Raw genomic sequence first — 22,630 nt, 5'->3', positions numbered from 1 at the left:
GATTGAAGATTAAACTCAGTGTAATTGTAAACCTGCGTCCCCCATTCCCTCTCGCCCTACCACCAAAAACGTATTTTTTTGTTTTTATTTTTTTTTAGGTGAGATGCAATCACTTTAAAAATTTCAACAAATTCACACGCTTAGTTGAAGCTTTTACAAAACATGTATAACTCGTCCAATTTACTTACCGTTGCACGTCATCCGCGCCATAGCCTGTGACACGATACCAACACGAAATATCTAGGCGGTGGGTGTGTTCTTTTTTGGAATCAAAGTGATTATAAAGGGGAACGCACCTACCGCCTAAATATTTCGTGTTGGTATCGTGTCACAGGCTATGGCGCGGATGACGTGCAACGGTAAGTAAATTGGACGAGGTATATATGTTTTATGAATCCTTATGTTGAGTGTACCTAACCTCAAAATGCATTTTTTTTTTGAAAAAGCGTATAACTTTTTTTTGGAGCAGGACTAATTTATTTTTATTTTGTGTATTTTATCAAAAACTATATTTCTAATTTTTTTTTTTCAGATTATTCCGTAAATCCGAAAAACTGTTTTTTTGGGTTTTTTTAGGGATTTTCCTCATTATATAGACTTAAAAAAATCAAAGCAAGTTAACTGAGTCCTTTACGACATAAAAAATGGGAGAAACAGGTTCAAACCCCGCAAAAACGTAGGGGTTTTGATTGTTCTAAGCGCTGAGCCTTATTTTTTTTAATCAAATAGTACGAAAAAAAAAAAGAATGTGTGTGTACTTTGTACGCACGGAAGAAGTTATACTTCTCTTATATGATTTCAACGAAATAAATATACTTTAAACAGTTTATTTGTGTTTTATTTAAATATTAAACTAATTTTAATACTTACTTTCAAAAAAATTTTATTAAAACAATACCAAAAATTAAAAAAAAAGAGTATGAATTGTCCGGATTTGAACACGGGATCCTTTCGATCTCTAGTCGAATGCTCTACCAATGACCTACCACGGCTATGTTTACATCGCTTCTCGGACATAATCACGATCACGGTGACAAATAGATCAAGTGAAGTATAAAATAAAAATGTTTTAATAATACTTATTATCTTACTCCCGAGGAAGACAAATCCAAAGACACAAAAATTATAATAAATATATTTACTAAAAACACTAATATATTATTTTCATATCTTATTTGAGCTGATACATACATAACTTGAAAGATTAGCAACTAACTCCATACGGTCTGTGTGCGCATGCGCGCAGAATAATAAAAATTCACTCTTAATCGCGCCTAAAGAAGTAGGTATAACTCCAAAATTTTTAAAAATTCAATTCTGAAAATGAGGACATTTTGCCTATCTTAACGGGGGCTACCCTTTAATTATAATGTACTTACATGTATAATTTTAATATCGTAGTCTTCACAGTGCATAAATTCCAACTGTGCTTCGGAACAAAGTTTCTGAGCCCTCCGCTGAACGAATTGCTCACAGTCAAAAGATCTCTGCGTCACAATCAGTTGTATTTCGTTTACCTGATCTACTTTGAAGTCCGGTACCATATCTAAATGTTGATCGGTGAGATTTTGCGCCAACAGAGGTATTTCTATAGGGATATTGTAGTCATCTGAAACAAAAAGGATTATTACTAATATACCGAATAACATATTATATAATCTATTTGGTTTAGTTTCATGTTGACATGAAATATAAAATCACTGAACATAATTTTGGTAGAACGCAAATACACTAAGCATCCAAATTCACCACTTTAAAAATGGGACATTTTTGATGTCTCGTATTTCCTAAACCTGTTGTCCGATTTTAGTGATTTTTTTAATATGTTATAGCTTTATTCTTCAAGAATATCAATGTAAATATTGTTGCTAAACAGATAAGTGTCATTGTATACCGGGTGCAACAATGATAGTATGTTTTTTCCTCAAAGTTTGGAACACCCTGTGGAACAGTGGCGTGCGGTGACTTTCTCGAAAGGGGAAGTGATTCAATAAGGATATAAAAATTTTTTCTTAAGGGTCGAGCCACTTCCCACCTGATAACACTCTGATGCGCTATAGGGGTTCTCTATCAGCAAAGTGCTTATGTGAGACGTCCTGGGTACAATGACTCACACACTAAATCCTACCCCGATCAATGCGTGAGGCACTCTATTCCCGCTATTTCTAGTGACTAGTGACCTATCATTGATCTGTATTGCTAGCTCGAGCCTTGAGTCCTCGCGCCGGGCTTGGTTTCCCAAAGAAGAGTTCTATTAAAAAAAAAATATGTTCCGAGGCATTTTCCACAACGCACAATTTTCAACAATATGACACAAGGCCCACTTGAGGATTATTCTCCTATCAACTTCTGATAATTGTTGAATGCAGTCTTTTTCAATGGATAATAGGGCTAAAGTCTGTTTTAGACTATACCTTTTTTTGTTAACAGAAAATGGTATAACAAAAACTTACATGAAATGATTGTGTACAATATTAATACAAGAAGTTTTGCGTATTACATTGTCACTTTTTCCTATTAGAATATGTTATGTGATTCTGCGCATTACATGCTAAAAAAGTACTATTTTATATTTTTGTGATGGTACCAATGGATGGTACATGTACTGTTAACCTCAATTTTCTTCTTCTTATTTTCTTTAAGAATATTTTAACCTCATTTTCCTCAACATTTAACTTAGCTAGTTTTATATTACAAAGATATGTTATATGATGGATAAGAAAACTCTATTATTATCAGATGCTTCCATTGCAACATTTCTTAAAAGAAAAGTTAACCTTAAAAGAACCAATGTGACAGTATAACGAAAATAACCTAACTGCGCATGCCTGTGTACTAAAAATTGTTATCAAATAGGACATGTTCTAATTTGTATAACATTTTCTGTTAACAGATTTTGTTTCCTGTTTTACATTGTGACAAAACTTAGTATACCATTTTCTTATATCATTTTATGTTATAGTCTAAAACAGACTTAACTTTCAAAGTCTGTCTTCGCTTGTTGAATTTCTTTTAAACTCTTAATTTGAAACTTTTAATGCATTTTAATACTGAAAAACTTCGTTCAACTGATGCACTTGTGGTTGGATAGTTAGTACCTACTAATTCACACAACTTGACCACTTCACACAGTGACTTGTTTAAACCAGTAGTTATAAAGAAATACCCAGATTTCTGGGTATTTCTTTATCACTAATGTCAGTTGTTTCATAAACGACACTTAACTGAGAATGCAAAGCTAGGATATCAAAAAATTTTCATTATTTAATCGTAGTGAAATAAATTCCTCTGTGGGAAATTTTGATGAATTATAATTAGAAATATTAAGATTATATATAATTCTACAAATTTTAAATCGTTAAATTTTTTTTTATTTAGAAAAAACATATAATCCACATCAACAACGCAGGGTTAGGGTTATTAGTGCGTTAAAATTTTGAAAGCTAGAATTCATTTGTTGTAGAATATTATCAAAAGGTCTCTCTGTTGCCGACATTATCAATCTTCATTATTTTTCTTTCATGTTCAAACCCCATATTTTCAGTTTTATCCCAAATATTTTTAAACTGCTCTCGTTTTTTAATTATCGTATTATTAAAGTCATCAATTTGTCTTATACAAAATGCAATGTCATTTGACTTCATCTGTAAAATGTCAAATAAAGGATCAGTAAAAGGAAATATCTCTGCAAAAAATTTAAATCGAAATATTCTTTAAGCTTAAGCGAATGTATGTAGGTACCTAAGCACCACTTAGCAGCAGTAACAGTCGGAGCATCCCACTTTCGGAAGGCGCTAGGACGACCGCTTCCAGGGTACCAAAATTCGCGCGACTAGTGGGTGCGGTCATTGAACCCTGACCAATTGTTAAACGGGACAACTGCATGACAAGCGCCGATTTTGAGATGCGCTTCTGTCAGGAGTGAACCGAATAGTTGAATTGTGTGCATATTAAGTTCGTTCTTTCGCGATTAATTTTTAATATTTTTCAATGCCTGTTGCCTAGGTAATATGGAGATTACTTGGATTAGGGAAACATTTTTGATTAATAAATATTAATTAATAATACATTTTCTTATAGGGAAGTGGTGCTTCCCCCGCACGCCTCTGTTGTGGAATATTAGGCTTTCTTAACATTTTGCTTTTTGATTCATTCGCTTATGTTGGATAATAAAAAAGTTAGGTACTTTAACAACTGGCCATGTTATTCATCAATACAGGGTGTGTCTAAATAAGTGCGACAAACTTTAAGGGGTAATTCTGAAAAAAGAAAGAATTTAAAAAAAAATGTTGTGTACTTTGTACGCACCTAAGAAGTTATACTTCTGTTATATGATTTCAACGAAATCAATATACTTTAAACAGTTTATTTATATTTTATTTAAATATTAAACTAATTTTAATACTTACTACTTTCCAAAAATTTTTATTAAAACAATACCTACCAAAAATTTAAAAAATCAAAGAATAAAACACACGCAAACACATTGAAACATGAAACAAAGAAATGATTTCTGAACAATTGTTGAGAAAATTTTAACTAAATACGTATTTTCTGAAAAAAAAAATATAATAAATATACTTACAATCATAAAATGTATAAAAAAAATAAAAATTTGCATTGGGAATTGAACCTGCGTCTATCAGGTTGTTAGATTATTTTGAACTCACCCCACGCAGAATTTAACTACAGAGACACGTGAATGAAGTGGGAAGATACAGCATCTAAACGTTTTAAAAATTTTTGACAGTTGCTTATTCTCTTAGTTTAATCAAATAAGTTTGATTCTTGTGGAATTAAAATACAACAAAATGTAGACTAAAAAAGCAATATATTAGATGGAGATTTTTGTTGGTAAATCAAAGCATTACCTAGGTAGGTAAGTAGCTAGGTTAGCTACGTAGGTACATTTTCCAAATATGTTTTTAATTTGTAATTTTTTATTACAATACTGAAACATTTACAATAAGGTACGTACCTGTTGCTTTTAAAACTATTTAAAAAGTCACTACAATAATTATAAACTTGCTTTTTGTCTCTGTCCTCACAACAATAAAAACTAATATACACAACATTTGTTTATGCATAATATCCATTTGAACAAATATTGACAGATGATTTTAACACCCAATCAGATCCCGTATAACGTTTGAGCGACTAAAACCATACTGTCGGTGTGCGCATGCGCCCGGCAAAATAAAAATTCACCCTCGTGCCTAAAGAAGTATAACTTCAAAAAGAAGAAGAATTAAATAAAAGTAAAATACAATTTTTGCGCATTGCAGCTATTTTGGATATTTTTTTTGCATATACATTTTATTTATTTTATTAAAACAACAATACTCACCTCTACTCTGTCCTGACACCAGAGATCCATTTTCATAATCACCATTCGAATATCTTCGAACAACTTTCTTGATCCATTTGGGCGTCTCAGACTTCGGATCTACTATTAGCAGTCCCGAATTACTAAACCTATTATCACCTGAGGTAGACAAATTACTGGACGTTCTCATAATCAGCCTTGAATCAGAATCCGAGCAGTCACTGTCCAAACTAGGAGAATACACGTAAAACTTCCTAGCAGATTCTTTAGGACTTATGGGAGACTTGGAATGGTGAGGGGAATTGCGCAAGGAAGGACAGTATAGGTTTCGAGCACCACTGGGGGAGAACTGGCCGTTCTTAGACTTGGGTGATTGCATGGGAGATCTTAGGCCACTTGATCTGGGACTCAGGAAAATGGAATTGAAGTCTGGTGATTTTATACAACGATTTTGCGATCTGTAGAGATATCTACGTTCTCGACGTAATGAGTTAAATGGTACAATATTTTCACTATTGTCTTCCGAGAACTCATATTTCTTTTCAGCCAATCGCTTTTTCCTAAACGAACTAATTTTTTCATATTTCTCATTCTCTTCAATAAACTCATACGCCTTTTCAGCGATTTTCTTATCTATTTTTGATTTTTCTAACGACTTCTGAGTAGTCGAACTTTGAGGTACTGAGAATAAGTACTCTTTACTATTAGTTTGCAACCTCTTCACTCTAGGATCTACGATATTTTGAACTAAAGTATTATGATAGCTTTTACCGGTAACATTCAGAGGTTCACAACTTATGTTGAGTTCGTGGAAAGGCTTGTTGCATTCGTTGGATTCCAAGTCGTACTCACTAAAGTCTTCTAGTATGGCATCTACTACACTACTTGTACCGAAATGTTCGCTAGGGGTTTCTGATACCTCGCTTAAGGTGTCGTTAAATGTATGAGTAGGAGTATTTGTTAGGAGTTTGTCGTCGTCTTTTGCTAAATTAAGTAATGAAACGGTTAGCTGAGGGGGTTCTGATGTTGAAACGTTTAGTATATGTATGTGGTGGCCAGTATTGATAACCAGGTGATTAGGATAAGCTAAGGAAATGCAGGGATCGAATATGGGCGTTGGCTGGGACATGGAAAACATGTAATGTACTATGAATCCGTGTTTGATGCACCAACCTTGATTGATCGATTCTGAAAAGAAAAACAAGCTAATGAAACTGTTAATGGATCTAAAATCTTATAACTATTTACTATAGGTAATGATGCTTAATGAACAGTAGCGTAATAATCTAATTTTAGTAAATTTTCACTGTAAATAACTAAAAGTATACAGGGTGTTAGTAAATAAGTATGAAAAACTTTAAGGGGTAATTTTACATGAAAAAATAATGACAGTTTGCTCTATAAACGTATGTCCGCAAAAGCTTCGTTTCCAAGATACGGGGTGTTGAATTTTTTTTTCAAACTGCGAATTTTTTTATTGCTCTAATAAGGTCCGGCTTCACCAACAACAAATAAATCAATGAATAGCTATTCGTCAAATAAAATTTATTAGACGTTTATACAGTAGACTCCCGTAAGTTCGGCCTCGGTTAGTTCGGTCTCCGCTTAGTCCGGCCGGCTTTCTGAGCATTAGTTACACACTTTGCACATCAAAAATCAATAAAAAAGAAAATTTAGAAAAAAATTACTGACTTTTTTAAGTGTTTAAGAAGCCAAACCACCAATGTGCAATAATATTTTTAAATTTTATTAGGCCTAGAGTTCTGTAAGTGTTGTTTTATAGTATTTTTGTAACGGTCTATCTTTTTATATGTGTTAAATAGGTATTCCTCTGTGTTGTCTTCTACTTAATGTACAAGTGTTTTGTTGTTGCTAGATCCATACAAACAATAAATGGGCATTTTTTAGGTAAGCATCGGTTAGTTCGGCCACTTTTAAGTTCGGCCTAGGGTCCGGTCCCGAGGTGGCCGAACTTACGGGAGTCTACTGTAGTTATATTTTGTTTCAATATAATTTTGATAATTTAAAGTTAAACTGGCGAATTTACATTCTTATAAATATTTACAGCGAGATTAACTTGCCAATTTATTCGAAGAATAAGTTTTTTGTCGATAAATAAATAAAATAATTCTTATTTGACGTTAGTAAAATGGAGAAATGTCAGTTTATTGGTCGAATAACTTTAATCATAGAATAAACTACTATTTGTCGTTGGTGAAACCGGCTATAAGACCTTTTAAGCCATGAAAATTAAATTTGGTGGGTTTCAAGAGGTAGTTATTGAGCATTTTTTGGCAAAGAAATATCAATTTTATATTCATCATTGGCGCGCCTACGGGTAATGGTCTGAATTTTTTTAAAGAAAAAAATAGTATGACACTGAGATATTTCAAATTTGTATTTCACGTTTAATTTATGATAAAGAACCTTTCTTGTCTTTTTTTCATATGGTGCACCGTTTTTATGCAAAAAAATAAAACATATTCGCGCGTATTTTTCATTTCGTAATACATTATCAAGAACTCTCCAATATGATAATGCCAAACTAGAACAATAACAGAAAATATTTCTAAAAATATTTTAACTATGTGCAAGGTTACAACAAATGGTCAAAATTACCTCTTTTAAAGGTGACAGAGTAATTTTATATTCACCATTGGCGCGCGTACGGACAATGGCCCGAATTTTTTAAAGAAAAAAATAGTACGCCACTGAGATATGTCAAATTAAAAATCATTTTTGAATTCCTCGTTTAATTTACGACAAAACATCGCTTTTGTCTTTTTTTTTATATGAGGCGCCGTTTTTATGCAAAAAAATAAAATATCTTAACGTTTACAAAGTATCTGAAATAAGTTTCTATGCATATGGAATCTACCTCGAATAATTTGTAAGCGTTAAGATGTTTTATTTTTTTGTATAAAAACGGCGCCGCATATAAAAAAAGCCAAGAATGATTTTTTGTCGTAAATTGAACGAGGAATTCAAAAATGATTTTTTATTTGACGTTTCTCAGTGGCGTACTATTTTTTTTTTTTTTAAATTCAGACCATTGCCTGTACAGGCGCCAATAGTGAATATAAAATTATTCTGTACCTTTAAAGGAGGAAATTTTGAACATTTGTTGTAGCTTTGCACCTAGTTAAAATCATTTTAGTAATATTTTCTGTTATTGTTCTACTTTGGTATTATTTTATTGGAGAGTTCTTGAAAATGTATTAAGAAATGAAAAATACGCTCGAAGATGTTTTATTTTTTCGCATAAAAACGGTGCACCATAGGAAACAATACAAGAAAAGGTTCTTTTTCATAAATTAAACGTGGAATACAAAAATAATTTTTAATTTGAAATATCTCAGTGGCGTCCCATTTTTTTCTTTAAAAAAATTCAGACTATTACCCGTAGGCGCGCCAATGATGAATATAAAATTGTTATTTGTTTGCCAAAATATGCGCAATAACTACCTCTTGAAACCCACCAAATATAATTTTCATATCTCAACCGGTCTTAGAGCAATAAAAAAATTGGCAGTTTGAAATAAAAATTTCAACACCCTGTATCTCGGAAACAAATCATTTGCGGACATACGTTTATAGAGAAAACTGCCATTATTTTTTCCCTTAAAGTTTTTCATACTTATTTACTAACACCCTGTATAAATCTCAGCTGAATCAATAATATAAAAACTATTAAGGAGACATAAGCATTAAAACATTGAGGCCTGTGTATTTCTATTCTGAATCTCATTCTAAAGGCACTGTCAGAGCAAGCAATCTGTCCAACCTACCAGCCTATCATATTCCACACACATTCAAGTCTGGTGATGTTGCTGGTTATGGAAGTACCATTAAAGCACTATTAACGGAGACTTATTAAAGTGACATCTGCAGTACCATGTCAGGCATTCCCCTTCTTGGCACCACATTAGTCTTGTTTCTGTCATTTTGTTAACGGCAAGACTGGTAGGATTGAAGACCAAAAGACCTTATTCTCCGGATTTTCCTGGTCTCATACAAAATTTTTGTTCTGTAGCAGCTAGTCATTGATTGCCAATTGATATAGTGATGCTGAAGGGGCCCTTAAGAGCATTTGTTCTTAGTAGGTGTTCTTCACAGTTACTGGTTTAGCAAACTGCTCTGGTACCTTTACAATGTTGATATCTGTGTTGTTCCATCCAAATATTCCAAAACTGCATTACAGAATATGCACTCCTCCTTATCCCATTAGCGCTTCCCTAGTCATTCCAGCCTCTCTCATACCTTTTATTCGAACCTTTTAAATTAACTTCTTCTTCTTCCTCTTTATAAGCAATTCTGCTTGTTCATTGGCGGATTGATACCTCTATGGAAGGTTGTCACTCCATCTTTTGCGCGGTCTGCCGATACTTCTTCTGCCGATTGGTGATTTATCTCGTGCTATTTTGACCACACGTGCACAAACCATACATACTCATAGACGTTTCACGTAAATTGTCAAGGTCAAGACAGCAAATTAGTTACCATTCCAATCCAGAGATGTCGCTGTCAGTCAATTCTCTTGTCATATTTAAAACTGACAGTTGACAATTAAATTAATTTGTTATTTACTTTTTATTTTACAGTTTGTGGCTTAAATATTTTATTATAGTGGTGTTACGTTTTTAATTAGATTTAATCACAATTTTAATCAATTGTATTAACTTCCTCTCCGTTTTTGTGAGTAGAATTTTTAGTTTACATTGATCATCCCGTGTTGTGTTTCTCCACATTTAAAAAAGAATATAATAGATCCTGAAACAGTTTATTCTAAGGCTGTATGACACTATACATTTTCTTGTATCATTTCTAATATCGTTTCTGATATGTCAAAAAAATGCATAGTGTCATACACAGATACAAGAAACGATATCAGAAACGATACAGGAATTTGAGTCAGACACAGATTCTTGTACAAGAACGGCGCCAATTTCTGCGCAAAGAGCAAAAACGTAAAACCTGCTGGTAAAACATCTAAAATGTCATAATTACTTACTCATAATGGCGGCTGAAATGAAAATGGGATCATGTATTGATGAATTTATTTGTGTTTTTGTAGGTATTATTTATAAATCTTTTATTGATACTTCCCATATAGCACACAACGTCCGATGTACGTCCATATAACGTACATTTAAAGTCCAAACGTCCATGGACCAAAACTGGACGTACTATGTACGTAAATTACGGGACGTCCATTGGACGTTTGATTTCAACGTACATTGGACATCCATTTGTGGTCCATGGATATTTTACACAAAACGCGACTATTATATTGATTATATTAAGTCCCAATACAAACTAAATGAGAATCTTCTTGACAACGTTGTCGCTCTTCGCGCTATCGATCGTGAAAGGTGTAGTATTAGGCAGGTACTTTTAGGGGATTATCGCTGTTAATTGTTGTGGAATACTGAAGGATGGTTTATTTATGATAATTCACAGAATGGCAAACGCGCTTGTAATATACAACAACGGTACTGACTCTAAAAATAGTTTGGAACAGAAACAGAACAGAGATTAAACCTCTTTTAATGTGCATGCTTCCTAGGGCGTCATTATCTGAATCTCGTCTTTATGAAAATACATCCTGTGATATATTTGTGTTTTCTGTTTATCGTGCAAGTGCAGTCGTGCATTAATGAAGTTCCTAGTTCCTATAATAAAGTATATATTTTAATGAAGTTATAGTAAAGAGAAATAAACAAGGTCTTTTGTGTAATATTTTTAAGTATCTATAAGTTTAGTATTATAAGGAACTATTTCCTATAAAGGCTTTTTGCTATGTATTCACAAAATTATGGATACTAGATTGCTTTCTGAAAAGTGCCCTACAAATGTCCATAAGACGTACATTGAATGTACATAAGGTGTACACTGAAAGCTCCAATACAACGTACAATGTACGTTTGTAGCGGACGTTCTATGGACGTCCAATTTTGTGAACTCTGGACATTCGTTGGACGTCCATCGGATGTCCATTGTACCTTAGCGGGACGTCCATTGGACGTTCCAATGTACACAGATGTACGTCCATTGGATGTCCATAAAACGTACTTGTGCTATCTGGGTTAATATACCGTTTGGTATGGACTACTGTTCTACTAATAACCATATATTTAGCTTCTAGTAAAGTTGAAACTAAATTTAGGTTTCATGGTGCATAATTTTTTAATATACGAAAATTTAATAGACGAAAATACAATAGTTCCTAATTTGGATCAAACTGAAGATAATTCTAATGCAAATATTTTAGCACAAATATCAAAACAAAATAAAAACACAAATAATCAACCTCAAACAGTCAACGTAAAATTCTGGTTAATATTAATTAAAAGTTTATCAATTTTATAAAATCCTTAAAATCAGCTGTAGCTGTAAATGCAGTACTACCATAACGTGACACAGGGTGACAAACAAAATTTCGACCAATCACGTGCCGAATTTCATACAATTTTCGATACAAGAACTTGCATAGTGTCATACAGGGCACAAATGTACATACAAGAAATGATACAAGAAAATGTATACAAGAAACGATATCAGAAACGATATTAGAAATGATACAAGAAAATGCATAGTGTCATACAGCCTTAATAGACAAGTGTGTCATCAACATTTTGGGCCTATATATTTTAGGAAGTTTGTAAAAGAATATAAGGTATTTATCTAAACAATCATCCTACAAGATTCTTTCAAAAATTTTCATTCAACTCAATTACACATCATCAGTGCTTTCACGTGACACATGGCAGTAGTGTTTATATCATTTTGAAAACAAATTGGAACATTTGAAGTTTTCAGTAAAACATTGAATTGTCTTTCTGTTGTTTTAATTTCCTGCGAAATTTCATCAAAAATCCCGCAAAATTTATAATTTGAAATTCCTACATAACTAAAATTTGTCAATTTAGTTCCCATTCCAATCAAGAGATGGCGTTAATTCGATCCGAAAGATTAACATGGTCGTGAAACGTCTATAAGTATGTATGGTTTGTCACACGTGTCTCCCCCATTCTAGTTATGTGGTTGTTCCATTATTTTTTTCTATTTAGTGTCCATTCGTTTATACACTATACGTCACATTGTCTTCTAATATTTTCGCTTCTCTTTCGATCTCTCAGTGTATTTCCTGTAATTCTTCTCAGTACTCTCACCTCTGCCGTTTCCAGTAGTCTTTGTGTTGTGGCTGTATCGGGTCTTGTTTCTGGTGCATATGTCATTATTGGTCTTACACTGGCTTTATAAATTCTTGACTTCATCTCAGTGTTAATATGTCGGTTTCGCCATTATAGTGTTATTAAGGCATCCTGCCAATCTATTTGCTTTTTGTACTTGATTTCTCACTTCTTTGTCTAGGTCTTCGTAACTTGACAATGTAATTCCAAGGTATTTTTCTTCCATTACTTGTTCAATACTGATACCATGAATTTATATTTTGCATCTGATTGGTTCTTTACTGATTACTATTGTTTTGGTTTTCTGAGATGAAATTGTCATATTGAATTCTTTTGCTCTTATGTTAAATCTGTGGACTAATCTTTGCAGACTATCTTCATCTTGGGCTATCAATATTGCGTCGTCTGCGTAGCAGAGTATTTTTACTTCTTTGTTTCCCATTCTATATCCTCTTCCTTTGTTGACGTTTTTGATGATTAAATTGAAAAGCATAGAACTCAATGAGTCTCCCTATCTTATTCCGCTGCCTATATCTATAGGTTCTGTAAGTTGTCCATTTATTCTGACTTCCATTTTGTTGTTTTGGTAGATGTTCTCAATAGTTTTTATGATGTCTAGAGGGACTTCTCTATTATACAGAAGATGGATTACATCTTTGAGTCTTACTCTGTCAAATGGTTTCCTTAAGTCAATCAGACATAGAAATGCTGGTCTATATACTCTAGTGATTTCTCAGTAATTTGCTTTATGACGAGTATTGCATCTGTACACGATCTTCCAGTAAGAAAACCCTGTTGTTCATCTGCTAAACTTATCCTTTGATTCATTACGTCTTGTAAGATTTTAGTTGTAAGTTTTAGGGTAATATTTAACAAGTTGATACCTATGTAGTTTTCTGGCTGCTTTTTATCTCCTTTTTTGAATAGTAGAATTAGTTCGCTCGTTTTCCATTCTTCTGGTATTTTATTGTGTTTTATGATTTTGTTAATTAATGTTGTTAATTGTTCTGTCATTGCTGCTCCACAATATTTCAGTAATTCGTTTGGTATTCCATCCTTACCTGCAGCTTTTCTGTTCTTCAGCTTTTCGAGTGTTTTTCGTACTTCCTGTGCACTTATATTAACATCTTCATTTGTGGTAATTTCTGGTGTTTCCGGTTCTAGCATCATTTCTTCTTCCTCTGCATAGAGCTTTTTTAAATTAACTTAAATAATAATATTTTGAAACCAGTATCAAGAAGAAAACTTACTCGAAATGGTAAACAGTTAAACAGTAGCAAAAAACATTATGTTTTTTTTAATTAATAAGTAATAGCTACTAGATACCTTTTCAGATTATTACGAAACTTTACTTTAATACACTCTATGAACCAGGTTATAGGTCTTCCTATACTTGTTGTTATCGAAGCTTTGCACGAAACTGAAAAAGGTATTCTACTAAACGGGTACCGGCTAAATAACATCAGGTATGCAGATGACACCATAGTATTTGCTGACAACCTAGAAGACTTACAAGTCCTCATGAACAAAATCACGTATTACAGTCAACAATATGGACTCAATATAAACGTAAAGAAGACAAAGCTTATGATCGTCAGCAAGAAAAAGATAACAGAAGGTCAACTCTATATTAACCAAACCGCTGTAGAAAGAGTGAAGCACTACAACTACCTCGGCACCATAATAAATGAAGAATGGACCAACAACCAAGAGATAAGAGCGCGCATCGGAAAAGCTAGATCAATCTTCAACGGTATGGGGGCCTTTTTCAAGAGCCACAACCTTTCTCTTGGTATAAAACTAAGAATGCTGAGATGCTACGTCTTCTCTGTCCTTTTTTATGGTGTTGAATCATGGACCTTGAACGAAGATATATGCTGAAAATTGGAAGCATTTGAGATGTGGCTATATCGGAGAATTCTTAAAATCCCATGGACTGATCGGGTCACAAATGAGGAGATCCTTAGAAGAGTGGGGAAGAACCGAGAAGTACTAACCACCATAAAATCCCGAAAGTTGGAATACTTTGGATACATTATGCAAAATGAATCGAGATATGCCGCCCTCCTACAAGCCATCCTGCAAGGAAAAATATTTGGAAAGCGAGGTCCAGGAAGAAGAAGAACATCCTGGTTAAAGAACCTCAAAACCTAGTTCAATACAACATGTGGTGTAAATTTACATTTTTAAAATGATAACTTACCATCTGTCTGTGAGAAGTTCTTGGAACAATGTCTACAATTTTTTGGAGCTGGCAAGGTTAGTATTGATATATGAACTAGATCTGGATTTGTAGCTCTGAAAATCCAAGAAAAAAAAATTAGATTTGATTATTTGTATAATACATTAGTTCAGATATATGTACAACTTGCGATTTTGATGTCAGGTTTACTGACGTTTGTCTCCTAAACTCCCAAATCTGGCTGCTGATAATTGATGATGGTTCATCTATTTCGCAGATGCTGATGAATATTTTCGTGGGAATAAGGGTGAAGGCTGCGGGGACTGGATTTATGGACGGAGCACATTAGGTTTCATCATATTTGAAGAGAGGTCCCCATGTTGAAGGCAACTGGATGATGTGGATTATATACATTAGCACTTTGAGCCAAGCAGGCTCATGGCTTGGTTTACAATCTTCCTCCATTCTTGCTTGTTCTTCGCTTTTTCTTTCCAATTGGTTGCATTAAGATACCTCAGGTCATCATTAACTTCATGGCTCCATCTGGCCCTAGGTCTTCCTTTTCTCTTTTTACCACCTATTGTAGCGCTTAACCCCTTCGGTACGGTGATGCACCCGTGTGCATCATGCTTGACTGTTCGCTCAGTATGGTGATGCACACGGATGCATCATAAGTTTTCGTTTTCCATAAGGCGGTGCTACCACCTTCATCAAATTTCAGGTATTTTTGTTCCGTCTGAATTACCTTATTTAAATTTAAAAGTGGGCAACCCACGCCCAAAAGTGGGTGATGTCCAGAAGGAGATTAGATTTAGTTAATTTGATTGGTGATAAGGTTGTTTGGATGTTTGACTGATGGGATTGTGTGGGAGGTGAAGTTACTGTGCTGCTGTTTACAACTTACCTTACCTTTGCAAGATAATTCGGATGAAATTTCCGAGATTAGGAGACTGGGACGATATCAAGCACAAAATAATCTGGGGAATTCCATCCGAATTATCTTGTTTATCTTTTTTAATAATTTTTGTTTAAAATGGTATTTTATGGATAAAATTTAATTTAACTCACATACTATGTAGAATAATAAATTTAATAAAAATAGTTTTATTTCTAAAATTAGTGTTATTATTACATTAACTTTAATTAGTTGTAGTGTGATACTGTATTTTAATGGACCGACCGCGTGAAGCCGCTCGGTAAACAGTCAAATCCATATATAGGAGCCAACTTGCCAAATGACGATCCGGCACGAAGGGGTTAATATGATTTTGGGCATTCTAACTTGAACCACTCTTTGGACATGTCCTAACCATCTAAGTCTTTGTGCTCTTACAACTGCAATTATATTAGGCTCCTTATACAATTCTTCTAACTCCTTGTTTGTTCTTCGTGTCCACTGATTGTTGATCATTTTTCCCCCAAATATCCTTCTAAGTATTTTTCTTTCCCATACTCGTAACATTGATTGCTCGGTTTTTGTCATAGTCCAGGTTTCTGAGGCATATGTAACTATTGGTCGTATCACAGTTTTATATGTTCTTAATTTAGCTGCTTTGGATGTGTTTTTGCTTCTGAGTATTCTATTGAGTGCATACATGCAACGATTCCCTGACATTAGTATTTTATGTATTTCTTCCCAGAATGACGTGGATTGCTTTCGTCTAAGTAAGATTTGTGAAAAGTTTGCACAAGGAATTTCATAAACTCTGTGTTACGCATTCACAGATATTATTACTCGTTTTTACAATTGTTGATCACACCTACATTTCTATAGTACCCTTACCTGTAACGCTTATCAAAAACTCATACAATAAACTTACATGACTTGTAAGTTTATTGAATGGGGTTTACAACAGTTAATCAGCTACTTCTTTGGCTTGTTATAGAAGACTGTTTTGGTAGAGTTATCAAATCAGCAAAGCTAATTTTAAAATATAAAACTATTTAATAGTTTAAGCCAATTTTATACTTACGTTAGTCCATAACACACCAGTTTATACAAATCTTTTGGGAATTGCATAAACATTACTTTATCTAGTACGTGTACGTCAGACGAGCCTTTAAGGTGCTTAAAAATTTTATGCTTTGATACAAAGTGAAGCTTCTGACCAGGAACAAATCTCCATATATATAAATCATATTCATAACTCGTATTAAAACTAAGAGGGCCCAAGTCCTCACACATCTTTTCAGTGTAACTTATAAAATACTGTCCACACATCGTGAATCCCATATATATGTGGTTACTGAAAGATAATAAATTTATTACATTACTGTAAATAATAATATACTTATATAAGAACTAGTATATTTATAGAAAACAAATCAAAAGTACTCTTTTACTAAACTAACCATTATACTTGTATAACATTGATAGATAATTTAAAAAAAAATGAATTAACCCTCTATATGTTGTAAAGGTGCCACATAGGAATGAGCAATGGTCCGTTGCAAATAGGTTGGTCCTGAACAACAATAAAACTAAACAAGTGATTTTCTCAATATGAGAGATGTATGTGGGATTGAATAAATGATGGAATCAGTGAGATTGAGTTTTTAGGAGCTCTTCTGGATCAAAAATTGCAGTGGGGCCCACATATTAATAGCTTGTGCAAAAAACTCAATAAAAGTCTCTTTATTTTGAGAAACTTTTCACAATGCGTCTCACTGGAGACTATGTATCACTCACATCTTTCATACTCTATCCTTGTCTGGGTTCATGTAGCTGACTCTCATACAGTATTTGGTCTGCAGAAAAAGGTAGTGCTGGTCTGACATTTAGGGAGGCCTGCCGTCAGGTTTATGAAAGACTTACTCTACAGTACATTTTAGAAAACATCCGATTCATGAAGAAGGAATATCAATCTTTATAGAACTCACGAAGATCTGCACAATTATGATACTAGGCACAAGCAAAATATGAAAAACTCTGTTCACTCAACTCAGACTCATTTTGACAGATTCAGAGTAGGACACATACAACACAAAAATTCCTACCTCACACTATTGTGCATACAGTGCGCGTGGCACAGATCCGAGACACAAGCATTTATCCAAACTTCCATTGTCCATAGAAAGAGAGCACCTAGGCATGTCTTCCAACAAAAATGCCACAGTGAAAGGGTGAACAGCTCAAATAAACTTGCCATTTCATAATTCTTTCATTGAAGAAAGAATTATTAGAAATAGTGGGAGTGTATACTAAACTCATAAAATTTTTGGTATATACAGTACAACCTGCCATATCCGGACCTGTCATATCTGGACCTCCCCATATCCGGACGGTTCTGCGCCGTCCGGATCTACCGAAATCTACCGAGAAACCGGACGGTTCTGTGCCGTCCGGATCTACCGAAATCTACCGAGAAAGGCAGTCCTGCTGTTGGACAACGCACTAAAAGAAGAACTAAAACATGGCAAAATAATGTATTATAGAATCTATAAAAGGTGTCTATCGACGAAAGTTATTGACGGCGTTGATTACTGGAATGTATGAAGGAGAAAACGTTTCAGAGGCTGTAAGTAGTGGTCTTGATCTCTGGATTTTTTCATATCCGGATCGGTCTGTCGCCACATTGATCCGGATATGGCAGGTTATACTGTAATTCACAATATATAATTTCAGCTGTTAAACAAAGAAAAATGGGTCACACACTAAACAAGACACTACACAAATTTAAAGTTTAAAAATTGCAAATTGCACTACATGTGGGGACTTCTAGTGTAATAGGGAGAAAAGAGACTTTTTTAACAAGATGTTTGGGAATCAAATATTGTTTGATCATAAAATTGTTTTTGTACATGAAATTTCTAGTAAATCCTAAATACATAAGTAGATTGTGAATATACATTGAGGGAAAAACTGTCAGCACCATACCACTAGCATTTCAGCTGCGTAAAGGATTCAACTAGATTCAACAAAATGATTAAATCCTTTCCACAGAACAACATGGTATTCAAAACCAATTGGATAGATACATGGGGCTATTAAATGAATTTGATTATATTTTCAAATTAACTTAACTCGGTTCAAAAGATCTCTTGCTTTGTGACATGCTTTGTAATATATATTAGTGATGTAACGAATGTCATTTTTTGAACATTCGTGAATACGAATGCGAATGCGAATATCTGCTACCGACATTCGCGAATGTGGATGCGAATGTCCAGTTTTTTTTAAATCTGTTTCTATTTTTGGAATGTTTCCTAAATTTATAATGAAAAGTTAATTGATATTTAGTATAAATCAATCTGAATCTTAAGCTTTATTACATAATACCAAATAATAAAAAAAGTGAAGGCTGATAATGTGATTATACAAGGTTAAGTTCTATCTATCTATTGCCCTTCATTTGTCCAAAGTTGAACGAAGGCCTCCCCCTTCCACTAGTTTTCCACTCTTCTCGGTTCAGTGCTAATGCTGTCGATCTGGTCCCTGCGTATCTTTTTAGGTCATCCGATCATCTCGTCTGTGGTCTGCCCCTTCCTCTTTTGTAGTCCCAAGGTCTCCAGTGAGTTATCACTTCATTCCATCTTCCGTCTCTTTGTCTGCTGTTGTGTCCTGCACATTTCCATTTGAGAGTAGCTGCATGTTTGAGGTTAAGTTACCTTTTCTTAATAAAAAAAGATGAGAAGTGAATAGATTTTGATTTTATTAACCTAATATTATCTTAAAATTATTTTTTTTTCTGGTTTTCATATTCGCAAAACATTCGCACAAATTTCGCGAATGCGGATGCGAATGCGAATATGCAAAATCATGCAAATATTCACAAATGTGAATACGAATATTCGTTACAGCACTAATATATATGTATGGTAGTGTTGAATTTTGTTCTTATTATATTATGTATGTTTTTGGTATGTAGTGAACTTTTTAAATGTAACTTTTTGTTATTGATTCTATACTATAGGTAATTTATGTTTTGAAACCTAACTGATATTGTGTTGTAATTTAACTGTTAATGGGGTTCATCATCATCATCATCATCCAACCAATTCACGTCCACTGCTGGACATAGGTCTCCCTCAATTGTTTCCACACTTCACGGTTTTGTGCTGATTTTTGCCAGTTTTTACTAATCCGCCTGATATCATCTGCCCATCGTGTAGGCGGCCTTCCTCTACTTCGTTTATCTTCTCTTGGTCTCCACTCCATCAGCTTTCGTGCCCATCTTGAATCTTTCAGCCTGGCGACGTGTCCTGCCCAGTTCCATTTGAGCCTGGTGATATGTTCTACAACATCTGCGATACCGGTTGTTTGTCTGAGATCTTCATTTCTTATTTTATCCCGTAGAGTTACGCCCAGCATGGATCTTTCCATGCGCCTTTGAGCAACCCGCATTTTCGACGCTGTTGCCTTGGTTAGAGTCAGTGTCTCTGCTCCATATGTCATTACCGGTAGCACACATTGGTCAAACACTTGTCTTTTTAAACCGATCGGTATACTGCTCCTACATATGTCTCTCAGAGCTCCGTAGGCTGCCCAAGCAAGAGTTAATCTTCTTTTTATTTCGCATGCTTGGTTATCTCTGCCAATTCTAATTTCATGACCCAAGTAAATGTACTTTTCCACTAGTTCTACTTCTTGTTCGCGTATAATCAGCTGCCCGCTAGGAATCAGATTAGTCATAAATTTAGTTTTAGAAAAGTTCATTTTCAGGCCTATTTTCCCCCGTTCATTTTAGAAAAGTTCATTTTCAGGCCTATTTTTAATGGGGTTACCCCGTGTTTTAAATAAATAAATAATAAAAAAACTATCTCAAGGATCGGTTATGATTTTATTTATTAACTTTATTAAGTAATAACCTTTAGAAAAATGGGAGAGAAAAATGCAAAGAGCAATATATGGAGGTGTGATAATAGAAGGTCGGTGGAGAAGAAGAACCAATAAAGAATCGTAAGAACTGTATAAAGAGACAACAATAACTACGACGATCAAAGCAGAGAGAATATGATATTTGGGGCACATCGAAAGAATAGCAAGTAAAAGACTGCCAAAAATGGTACTCTCACAAAGACCAATACAAAAGAAAAGGAAAGGCAGGCCAAAAAGAAAGATGGAAGGACAGTGTGTACTATGTACCTGAAGAAAACTAAGATTGAGAGATGGAAAGGTACAACCAGTCGTACTGCAGCCACTTGGCTTATTGTACATGCCTGTTGAGCTTGATAAATAAAAAAAATATTAAGTAATAACCAGTATTTTGTTGCTTCTAGCTGATACAATCCAGTTATTTAAAATTTTGTGTCTTTTTATCATATTGGTTATCATAGTTCATCAGAAATAGATAATGATGCTTTCTGTGTGTTCTTGGACCCAGAGCTATTTTGTTTCATTGGTATTTATATCTGCATACTCTTACAAAAAAACTTTATTCCATATGAAGAACAAACTGAATGAAAAAACATCAGTAAATACTTGGAAGATATAGGTACTTAATCCAATAATCATTATTAACAAGAAATGATCAGTAAATTCTTGATATCATACAGTGACTTCATGTCTTAGGGCTAAAACTACACTTATGAATGCTGGAAGGAATGTCAATACTTACAAATATTCTGGATCATTTAATAATGCGCTTAGTGCAAATCTACATTTGGGATGAATATCATTCAACACCCTTTCAGTCTTAGCTTTGGGATTATTGGCAAACCGACCATATAACTAAAACATAATAAACATTAATATGTACATAAGTAATTTGTAGGTTAAGATTTGTTTCTACCTGTCTATTAATTACACTGTTAACTAAATTCCTGGTTTTCTCCTGTTTAATTGGAGGGGTAAGGGTACTATCCCTTTTTTCACTAAAGCAATCATCCCATGCTATTGAAAATTGGGAATCATCAGAAAAATTATCAACTAAATCTTCTGACAGCACTGACGCCATGTTGTTTACTTTTCCATCTTTATTTCCATTCCATTATAAAAGGCACAGATTATACATGTCTAGCACACGCACACAGGCACAGGATCCAAATCTAAAAAAAATGATATAAAGCCTCGACAGGTACACTACAAAAGGAAAGTGAGAAACATGATTGGTCCATTTCAATTGTCAAATAATAGAATATCATCAATACTAGATACGAAAGATGGAAAACGAATAAAATTAGTTGGGTACCTACCTGAAATTGCATTCTTAAAAAAATGTAAATAAGTAATTAATATTACCTAATAAAAAAAATTTAAATGTTTTAAACAAAATTATTTCTAAATATACAACTGTCAGTTCAGCGGTATCAAATGAGTTGCCTAATTTGACACAAAAAACAAAACATTCAATTGTTTTAAAAAATTTAAATCCATTATTTATTATTTTATCATTTATCACTCAGTTCAGTAAAAAACATTGCCTGTAGACTGTGCCTGTAGTCAGTTATTTATAAATAATATTGTGTTTACAATGTGGATTCAAATGTTTGGTGTTGTGGGAATGTTGTTAAAATTAATTAATATTATACAGGGTGTTACAAAAAGGTAGGTCATAAACTACACCACATACCTAAGTAATTATTTTGAGGCCAAAGATTTATTATATTATGTAAAGTTTGTTTAGCAGTAAATGGTTGACTTCAAATAGTACCAGTACCAACTGTAAAAATCCTGGGTTAACTGATTTTAGTAAAAAGGCCCGGTTTCAGGTAAAATTTAAATACGTTTGAATGTTTGTTTTTATATAATCTTAGCAATTAAAATAGATTTACTTTATTTTAAAATTCATTTGAAAACATTACTTTCGGGTACCCATATCAGGCAAAGCAATATATTTTATATCCGTTTTTTGTTTTTGTCAGCGTAAATTACGTATTGTAAATTTTGTGGATCCTTTGCTTTATTATAGGAGTACCGTCTAGTCAGGGTTAATTGTCAAAAGACCAACTCTGTCTACCTCGTTTGCTTATCGCTCCGGACCGGTCTTA

At 33.8% G+C, this 22,630-nt stretch overlaps 1 protein-coding gene across 1 annotated transcript in view; it reads right to left on the bottom strand.

Annotated features, from left to right (window-relative positions):
- LOC126879984 (uncharacterized) overlaps nt 1–21,858 on the bottom strand; it is a 49,391-nt gene extending 27,533 nt beyond the window's left edge. Inside the window, exons 1-6 of the mRNA XM_050643436.1 lie at nt 21,433–21,858; nt 21,259–21,371; nt 16,675–16,947; nt 14,723–14,817; nt 5,348–6,514; nt 1,380–1,609 (exon numbers count right to left, since the gene is read on the bottom strand). Of these exons, the coding sequence (XP_050499393.1) occupies nt 1,380–1,609; nt 5,348–6,514; nt 14,723–14,817; nt 16,675–16,947; nt 21,259–21,371; nt 21,433–21,597 (2,043 nt within the window). The 5' untranslated portion in view covers nt 21,598–21,858. The remainder of the gene's footprint in view (nt 1–1,379; nt 1,610–5,347; nt 6,515–14,722; nt 14,818–16,674; nt 16,948–21,258; nt 21,372–21,432) is intronic.
- Between the last annotated feature and the right edge of the window lie 772 nt (nt 21,859–22,630).

The sequence above is a fragment of the Diabrotica virgifera genome, chromosome 2, assembly GCF_917563875.1.
Source record: "Diabrotica virgifera virgifera chromosome 2, PGI_DIABVI_V3a".
Lineage (NCBI taxonomy): Eukaryota > Metazoa > Arthropoda > Insecta > Coleoptera > Chrysomelidae > Diabrotica > Diabrotica virgifera.
The sequence above is the reverse complement of the archived record's forward strand: the minus strand, read 5'-3'. Positions and strand labels throughout refer to the sequence as shown.